At 41.0% G+C, this 9,920-nt stretch overlaps 1 protein-coding gene across 1 annotated transcript in view; it reads left to right on the forward strand.

Annotated features, from left to right (window-relative positions):
• The window catches only part of IL6 (interleukin 6), a 6,165-nt gene extending 1,592 nt beyond the window's left edge, over positions 1 to 4,573 (forward strand). Inside the window, exons 4-5 of the mRNA XM_019508541.1 lie at positions 468 to 620; positions 3,123 to 4,573. Coding sequence (XP_019364086.1) covers positions 468 to 620; positions 3,123 to 3,314 — 345 coding nt within the window. The 3' untranslated portion in view covers positions 3,315 to 4,573. The remainder of the gene's footprint in view (positions 1 to 467; positions 621 to 3,122) is intronic.
• Positions 4,574 to 9,920: the final 5,347 nt, after the last annotated feature.

The raw sequence follows: 9,920 nt of genomic DNA on the forward strand, positions 1-9,920 counted from the left end.
CGGGGGGGGGGGGGGACGACCATCCCCCACAGCCAATCTCACTCGCCAAAAAGGAGTCACGCCACTTACAGAAGTCCTGCGGCCACTTCCAGCAGCAACGCAGCCGTTTTTGCTGGTGGCCCCGCTTCCCAGCCTGTGCTCACAGGGGGGTACTGGCACTCCTGCCTGCCTGCCACCTGACTGCAGCCTGACAGGGGGGCATCGGCGCTCTTAGGGGGTGCACGTGCACCCTCTATTTGTCACCACTGATGCTGTCACGAACAATGCTACATTTCTGGCTTGGTGCAAAGGCCACTAAAATCAATGGAAAGATTCCCATTGATCTTGATGGATTTTTGATCAGGCTTAGCTTTCACAGTTGTGAACTAGTAGTCAACAGCAGCAGTTACTAGTGAACTGATCCAAAGATGAAGTGATCACCCCATTTTTCAGGAATAAGTAATTATCTTACTCTTCTTTCATTTCAGGAGAAATGCTTGACAAAGATCTCCAGTGGCCTTTTTGCATTTCAAACATATCTGGAATATATACATGTACAAGAAACATTTATTAGTGAAAAACAAAAAATTGAAACCATATGGTATGGCACAAAGCACCTGGCAAACACTGTGAGGCAGATGGTGAGTTATCTATATGTTTACCCATATATAAAACAATCACTTTGTTTTTAAATGAATTATATTTCAATAAGTCAATGTAGGATATATCCTGATCCCACTGGTTTCAGTGGGAATAGTTTGGTACTTCATACTCTCAGAAATTCATCAGGAAGCATATCTAGATTAAGAGGTTTTACGTTTGTCTGTGAAAGTTTAGATAGGAATGATCCTGCCTTGGGGGGCGGGGGTAAGACCAGATAACCATGGAAGATCCTTTCAGTCCTGTTTTTCTACAATTCTAAGCAGTAGGCTTTTCATTCATCTATCTATTGTGATCTGTAATTAGCACACCAGGTTTAGCAAATAAGTATGCTCTATTGTATTCCAAATGAAAAGGAAAAATATCACTTTGGGATGGATGATAAAGAGTCATTTCTTTTATTTTTTACCCTAGTCGTTATAGAATTGGGACTCAATTCTAGTCTTTTCACACTTCAAACTCCTATTGAAGTAAATAAATGCATTCAGAGAAATAATAAAAAAGATATTTAAAACATTGTTAAAAAAACCCCCAAAAAAGCTTTTGAGCAGGACTATATGACACATTCTCAGATCTGTAACTTACTATCAAATGTACAACTAACAAAACTTATTCTGAAATTAAAAAGTTAATAATGTGGCTAAGAAAGAAGTGCCACCTACAGAAAAAAACACTGGCTTTTTGCCAGCAATCAGATTTACTGAAATCATAACATTTTATAAAAGCCTGAATATTTTTGAACATGGTGAATTAAATGCTGTTCATTTCTAATAGCAGTGTTCTGTGATTTGCAATGCATTTAAAGAGCATATTTTAAAAATCTTTCAATTTCTACAATTCTTGTTCATATTAATAGCTCTTCATGTGAATAAATTCTTTATAGGCAGTGAAACAACCTGGGTGAGTAAAAACCACTCAGGTGACCAAAGGGTAGCAGGAGCAAGAATTACAGAAGTCATAAACCATTGTGTCCTACAAAAGGTTATTCAGTGCTTTGAAAAGTCTATTGTACACATAAAGTACTTTTTATGCAACGTTCATTTTCATCATTCCATAAGTGCAAGGGAGCTGAACTGCATTTTTACACTTTGATAGCCTTGAATAATAGACCTGTTATGAAAGATAACAGACTACTGACTTCACATGGGTATATTGCAAAAATTGGCTTGTAGCAGTTGTCTGTTTTGTTTTATAACCAAGTGAGACTAGCCTTCCTGAAAGAAACTAATTGAACAGTAAGAACTCAACATAAGGGGACAAATACACAACTCGAAACCAAAACCTGTGGCTATGGAGACTATCAGAGATGGAGGGGAGTAGAACAAAGTCTTAATTTTTAGTTAGGAAGTAGGGTTTTGTGCCACCCAAATGGCCACCCTGTCTCAGCTGCTACTAAATGTAAGGAGCAGTAGTGGGTACAATCTGTTGCTCATGTGCAACAGCTTGTAGTCAAGTGAATGAATTGGTGAGCATGGCACTCTGTGGTACTCTGAAGATGCACCACCCAGCATCTCTGCAGTATGCATCAGCAAGTTAAAAGAAAAAGTTAAGATGCTCTTTCAGAATCCACCTTTTCAGGGGATCTAAGCAAAAAGAACATGCATTTCTTGTTAAATTAATTAAAGTAATATTGAAAGAGAGATAGTCTAAATGGTATACTTGCTTCTGGTATCTCTCAGATGGTGGTCTAGGACAGGGGTTGCCTAGGACTTCTGGGAGAAAGAAGCAGACTCTTCTGGCTGCTGGTCTTTGTATTTCGTTAGACTCATAGGACTCAAACTAAAATGGAGCCTAACTCATTCTCTCAGAAGTGCAGTAGTTTAGGCACTAAGGTGTCAGGTTTTAAAAATGTATTTGGGTATTTAACACTCATTGAAAGAAATCAGAGTTAGATACCTAAATACCTTCTAAAATCTTCAGTGAAGATACTAAGCCTTGTGCAAAGTCAACAGGATTTCGTATCCCACAGTTTAAGTATCTTTAAAGTGGGAGTTTGACTGCTAAATCACTTATGCATGCTCTAGTGTTTCTCCTTACTATAAAATTTGATTGTGTTTGAACACAGTTGTGAACACTGGGGACTCAAAGTTTAGTGGTCAGGAAATCATACTCAGCGTTACATTGGTAGCAGAAATCATGATAAACAGTCGTCTTGGTCTAAATAGCAGTGTGCATCTGATTCAACTGTGCACAAGTTATATTCAAACACAATTTTGTTTAATATCATAGACAAGACCTTATTATCAGATTCTAAAAAAGATTGCCAGCAAAAGTGGCACTAGATATAAATAAAAACAGGTATGTAGATGTGATGGAGATAAAGGTATTATGGATTACACAGACAATGTCAGAATATCTGATGCCCCAACAGATGCATCAGTGGTCAAGCAGGTACTTTTCTAAGTATGTCCTGCATAAAGGCAGATATTTTCCAAGACCATTTTACAGCACAGTAACCAATATACTTATTTTCTTTTCCATAGATGAAAAATCCTGATGCAGTGCCCATACCAGACCAAACCAGTGAGAAAACACTTCTTGAAAAACTGAAGGCAAATAAAAATTGGAGAGAGAAAATTGCCACTCATTTCATCCTCAGAGATTTTACTTCATTTATGGAGAAAACAGTGAGGGCTCTTCGATACATAAGAAAAACCAGGAGTTCAAGTGCTTGAATGTTTTAATTCAGGCACCTTCCTTTTCACAAAATCTGTCATGTGGCAGATGACAGTGTTGTTCTATTTTAAGAACCAAAGCTCTAATAATAAGCGTTTCCATTTATAAATTGTAAAATCACTAGGATTTCTTTTGGGGAATATATTTATTATATTTAAAATATTTATTCATTTATAATAATGCTTATTTATATTTCCAATATTTACAGAAAATTTAAACAGAGTATCTATTTTATTTGTTTCTACTGACATTATTTGCAATATCAGTTGTCACTTCCTATATAGCCAACAAAAATACACTTGAAAGGGCTGTTATCTAGAAAAAAACTGAATGTATAACTTATTTTCTTCATGTCTGAAATTTTGTATTTAAATCTATTTATATTTTTTTAAAACAAAATGTAACTCTTTTAAAAGAAGTTTTTGGCATTTAATAAAGGTATGAAAATTCTCAAATATCCAAGTTTCTATCTCTACACCTATTTATATGGCAGTTCATCATCATTCAACAGCCACTCTGGAAGTATTTGATTGTTGCTTATTTTTGGAGCGAGGCGATATGAAGGTTTGTTAGTTTTGTAGAACTAGATAAAAGCATAAAAAACTAGCAAACTTGCCAGAGAAAAGTGTGGAAAAATCTTAACAGAAATATGACAATTATGCTGGAAATGTGGAAACTGTGAAACATCTTAACAGCAGTTATAAAAGCAATTATGACAATTTGCCCCAAACAATACAAAGAAAAAAAATCCTACTCCCAGCAAGCAATAATAATTCACAATTTATACCACTACTTCCAGTGGAAACAGGAATCTTAATTTTTGAGTGGGTAAGGCTAACGTATTGCAGAACATCAGACTTGATGCATAAATTCCTTTCCTGAAGTCCTACATAAGACCATCTACTAACCAGCAGGGCCAGCCTACACTTAAAACGCAGCAAGGAACAGGAAAGTGAACAGAACTCCACTATAAATGCATATGCTTCATGCACCCAAGCTTGAAGAACATCTGGGCAGCAGTACACATATAGCATGTGTGTATTCTGACTCTGTATGCTGTGCATCTAGGGCAGAGCTGTCCAAGATCTGAGTGGCTGGGGACCACAGGCCACCCCAGCCATACACCATGCGGGCCACACACTCCTGGGCTACATGCCACGCTGCACCACAGAACCCCTTCACATGGGCCCCTGACATCTGAACCCTACACACTGCACAGGCCACTAACAGGTTGTACAAGACCCCAACACTGAATGAATTCTTGATGTGCCATGAAAGCCCACCCAGGTACATAGCCCCTCCTCCCCCCAGCCCAGGCACCCAATGCAGTGGGAGAACTCCAACATCACATGGGCTCCTGATAGATGCGCTGCAGCATGCAGGCCCCTTGTGCATACAGATATAATGCACTGCAACACAGTGCAACTTGTGCCCCTCCACTGCAGGGTGGGCAACTCCTGCTGCTCTGCACTGGAATGGATACCACATGGGGTCCCCAGGTGCCCCGAGACCTCCAACCACAGTCTTCCTTGGTCTTATGGGCCATGCTGCTCTGCCCTGCCCCCAGGAACTAGGGTACACAGCAGAAGCTGGAAGAGGGAGTGGGAGTCCGGAGACTGGTAACAGCAGCAAGAAAGCAAAGTTGGGGCCAGTGCCCAGACAAGGAGCCTGGCACCTGTAGTTTAACCACCAGTTGGACAGCACTGATCCCGGGCATAAAGGGCAGAGTGCACCTACCACACCTCAGCTTCCTCACAGATATACATGGCACTTCAAAAGTAGGGAACAGAGGAAGATATGTTATAGAAAATGCATGGAGGGAACAGAGGAGGATATGTTATAGAAAACCCCCACAACTGCTGGTACTGCAAGGACTTCTAGGTCTCTTTCTTCGTTCATACTTACATTTAGTATGAGTGACTCTCCCAAAGTAGTGAACAGTCCATTCAGAGCTGGAACCTGAGCCTCCAGAGAAAAGGGATTGAAGTATTGTTTTTGGAGGCTTAAAAAATTGCATAACGTTTCATGAATGAGTGAATAGTACTTGAAAGTAGCTTTTTATAGCTACTTAGGATAGATGTATTTTCCAGTAACATGGTGAATGTTGTTTAAGATATGGTAAGTGCACTTTAATAGTTGTAGAAGGATCTACAATGATTGAGAACCTCTGGGTAAAGGTCAAAGGGGAGAATAGCAAAGGAATTGTGGGCATGGGCCAGAGACTACCAAACCAGCAGAAAGAGGTGAATGAGGCCTTCTTTAAACTGATAGAAGTTCCAAACTGCAGATTCTCAAGGGGAATTTTAATTACCATTAAAGGGAAACACAGCAGTGCAAAAACAGTCCAGCAAATTCTTGGAGTGTGTTACATGTAATGGAAAGTTCAATTAGGGAGGGAAGCTCTTCTTGACTTGCTGCTCACAAACGTGGAGGAATTGATTGAGAATGTGAATATGGAAGGTAACTCCGGTGACAGTGACCACGAAGTGATACAGTTCAAGATCTTAAGGGGAAGAATGAAGGAGAGCACAGAATAGAGACTGGACTTCAAAAAAGCAGACCAACTCAGGGAACTGGGCCTTGAGAAGCAAGGCTGAAGGCAAAAAGTGTCCAGGTAAGCAAGGTGTGTTTTAAGGGGGCCATTTTAAGAGAACAGGAGCAAGATATCCTGATGCGATGAGAAAATGGGAAATGCAACAGAAGACCAGCCTGGGTAGAGAGTAGTATTTTCAATGGGTTGTAACTCAGGAATCCTACGACAAGTGGAGAGTATAAGAGTATTGCTCAGGTATGCAGAGAGAAAAATAGAAAGACCAAGTCATGATTTGAGATGCAACTGGCAAAACACATAAAAGAAAATAAAAATGTCAGAAATAAGAAGACGACCAAAAAAAAACCATAAGTCTCCTGAACAATTCAAAAGGCAACCCAGTCATGGACAATGCAGTATTTAAGGCTGAAGTATTTAATGCCTTTACTTCAGTCTTCACAAGAGGAGCAGCTACCAGATGATGTGTGCAGTAGTAAAAGAACATGGTATGGATTACTTAGACAAGCAAGAGGCTTTCAGGTTTGTAGGGCCAAATGAGATGCAACTTAGAGTACTGAAGGAATTGGTTGACATAATTTCAGAGCCATTGGCTCTTTCAGAACCAGTAGAGTTCAGGTGAAGTCCTGGATCATTGGAAATTGGCAAATACAGTGCTCATCTTTAAGAAAGTGAAGAAGGAAATTGTAGACTGGTCAGTTTGACCTCAATACTTGGAAAGATCCTGGAGGAGGTCCTCAAAGAATCTACTGTAAAGCACCTAAAGAAGAGAACAAGGTGATCAGGAACAGGCAGTATGGATTCACCAACAGCAAGGCATGCCTGACCAATTCGATTTCCTTCTATAAGGTGGCAGGCCATGTAGAGGAGGAAGAGCAGTGGATATGACATACCTTGATTTTAGCAAGGTCTTTGATACCATCTCCCATGACATTCTTGTTAACAAGCTAAGGAAATATAGACTAGATTAATAAGGTGGACAGAAAACTGGTTGGATCATGATGTTCCATGAGTAGTTATCAATGGCTTAATGTCTAGTTAGGAAGAGGTATCAAGTGGGGTTCTCTAGAGGTCTGTCCTGGGTCCATTATTGCTTAACATCTTGTTTAAAGTTTATGATGATAGGACTGAATGTTTAGTGAACCTGTGGATGACACCAAGTTGAGTTGTTGCAGACACTCTGGCGAGCAGGGATGGATCCAGAATGGCCTGGATAAACTAGAGAAATGGTTTGAAATCAAATTAAATTCACCAAGGACAAGTGCAAAGTCCTGCACTTAGGACAGAATTGTTTAAGTGCAGACTGGGGAATTACTGGCTAGGCTGCAGTACTGAAGAGAGGGATCTGGGGGTTACAATGGAACATAAGCTGAATGTGAGACAACAATGCGATCTTGTTTCAAAAAAAGGGAAAAGCATACTGGGTTGTATTAAAAGGAATATCACTTGTAAATCAAGGAAAATGATTCTTCTGTTCTATTCAGCACTGGCAAGGCCTCACCTGGAGTACTCTTCCAGTGTTGGGTCCCACACTTCTAGAAGAATGTGAACAGATTTGGAAAGGAACCTTGCAGCAAAAAAGTTTTAAATTGAAGATTAGGAAGAACTTTCTGACTGTGAGGATAACCGAGGACTGGAACAGATGACCTATTTGTGGAATCTTGATCCCTGAAATTTTCAACAGCAGGTCAGAGAGACACTTGACTGGGCTGGTTTAACCAGGGATGATCCTGCCTTGAGCAGACAGCTGGACTAGGCATCTCATGAGGTGCCTTCCAGCCCTACTTTCTGATAATTTAATCTGGCTATCTGGAGAACACTTATTCTTTCTGCTATGGCCACACATAAGAGTGATCTACATGATTTTGTAATGTGTAAGTAAAAAAACAAAATCCAGGGGTAATCTTATATCCATGGTGTGGAGATAGATACTTCTGTCCTAGAGACATGAGATTGTAGAAGTTGGGAAGGTGAATCTGTTATTTCAGATGGAACTCAGTGACAATTTGTGGCAGAAATTTAGGGTGGATTTTTAGAAAGACACCTTATTGGGATGGAAAACTCTAAGAAGGGTCTTGAACCTTCTCTACTATTCTTGCTGAGGCAACAGCTATCAAAGTAAGGCACCATGTGGCACCGTGAAGAGTAACTCAGCCCTGTCCCAGGTGAGTTTATCTCATGACACTGCTGCTGTGATCAAAATGTCATGAACCAACAAAGAAGAGATCTGCCAATACATGACAGCCATCCAGCATTCAAGCCCGGATGGCTAATATCGCCATTCTGAGACCAAAAAAAAAAAATCTGAAAAGAGGTAGGGCTTTGGATTAGAGGGATGGGAAATCTAGAGCACCCCAAAACAGAACTCTCAGCCACACTGGGACTAGTCGAGATCAGTGGGCTGAGTTTTGTCCGATTTTTTAAAGTTCTCTGGGGATCTAAGGGGTTCTCCATGCACTGAACATGGATCCTATGCGCAGGCTTCTCTGGAACAGAAAATGTAGCACTCCTTGTTCTTTGCATTGAACAAGTCCTCCTGGAGGCATCCCCAGTATAAGAAGATGACTTGGTAAAACAGAATCTTTGATCCCTCCACTCATGAGACATGTCTACCTAAACTAGCCAGCCTGCAGAACAGCTTGGCAGATAAGTGCATCAATTGCAGCTTGATCATCCCTTCTACCAGAAGAAAGACCTTGTTTGTTGTAAAATGCAGCAGCTGTATTATCCATAATTATCTGTACTAATCACCATGCAGCAAGGACTCACAAACTGCAGGCTGACCTGAGATCCAATGGGTTGTTTGCTTCCCTAATTCCCACTAATTAAGAGGGAAATCCACATATGTCCTCTATTCCTAGTAACTAACCAAACTTCACTGCAGTACCGGGTCATAGAGAAACAAAGGGAATTTATCCAGAAGGTATTTGCAGGGTCCTTCCATAATTTCAAGTATGGCATTATTACCAGGGGCACAATTAAAGGTATGCAAAAGGTGTCTGGCTAGGGTGTACATGATCTTAACCAGCATTGTATGCAAGGTCAAATGACCCAACAACACATAACAAGCTTTTGCTTGTGAAGTTTGGAATCTAGTTATGCTATCAGGTCAGTCAGGTTCTGGAACCTGTCCTGAAGCAAGAAGGGCACGGCCATTGGGGAATTCAGGTTAAAGGCAAATTACTTTTGTGTCTTTGAACTGGAGTGAGGTTGTTTTAGGTTTCTTACTTTCAGGCATGAGGTCCAAATCAGATGGACTATAAAATTAGTTTTCTGACCAATGCTGATAGTTTCACAGCATCAAGGGAAGAACTATTGGAGAACCTGATGTCAAAGATGGTGCAGACTGTGGTACTATCACAGCCAAAGGGAGAGGAATAGCAGTTTCCTGTTAAATATACAAGCCACTTATTTTTGAGCCTAATTCAGTGCCACTGGTTAGTTCATGGCTTGCAAGTGAGGCCTGACTTGAAGCTGTTTCAGAAGCTGAAGGCATCAAGCTGGGGGATGACGAAAGGACTTCCTACATTTCTTGGAATGTCTGTCTCTTGGTTTGACCCCTCAGTGTTAGGTCCTTGGCACCATAGTGAACACGAGGGTTGAAGTGAGCCTCTCATGGCCATGACGTTTTGATAAGTAAAGATCTGCCTCTGGAACTCTCCCTTGCCTGTGACCTCATTCAATGAGTTTTTCTTGCCCATTTTTGATGGGACCGACACAGGTGTTCTGTGCAAAAGAAAGTCTGTGCTTCTGTTTTTAAGTTCTCTGGAGGCATGCTGGGGGTCCCATACTTGCCCAAGAGGTAAATCTGCAGCCTATCCTCCTTTTAGATTCAGGACCTACAGTGAAACATTTTTTCAGGAGAGCAGGAAGTGAGGGGGAGAGAGGTGCAACCTTTTTGGCAGGCATGCCACAAATTAGCCTGCACCCTTCCCAAGTGCCTTTCCATCCCCTTCCCCTGCCTGGTCTGCTGCTTTGCTTTCTGCTACTTACCTGATCTGCCACCCTGCTGCCTGCCCCATCTCTGGTCTGCTGTACACCACACACACACACACAC

Source organism: Gavialis gangeticus, unplaced genomic scaffold (genome assembly GCF_001723915.1).
Source record: "Gavialis gangeticus isolate Ggan-Ray unplaced genomic scaffold, GavGan_comp1, whole genome shotgun sequence".
Lineage (NCBI taxonomy): Eukaryota > Metazoa > Chordata > Crocodylia > Gavialidae > Gavialis > Gavialis gangeticus.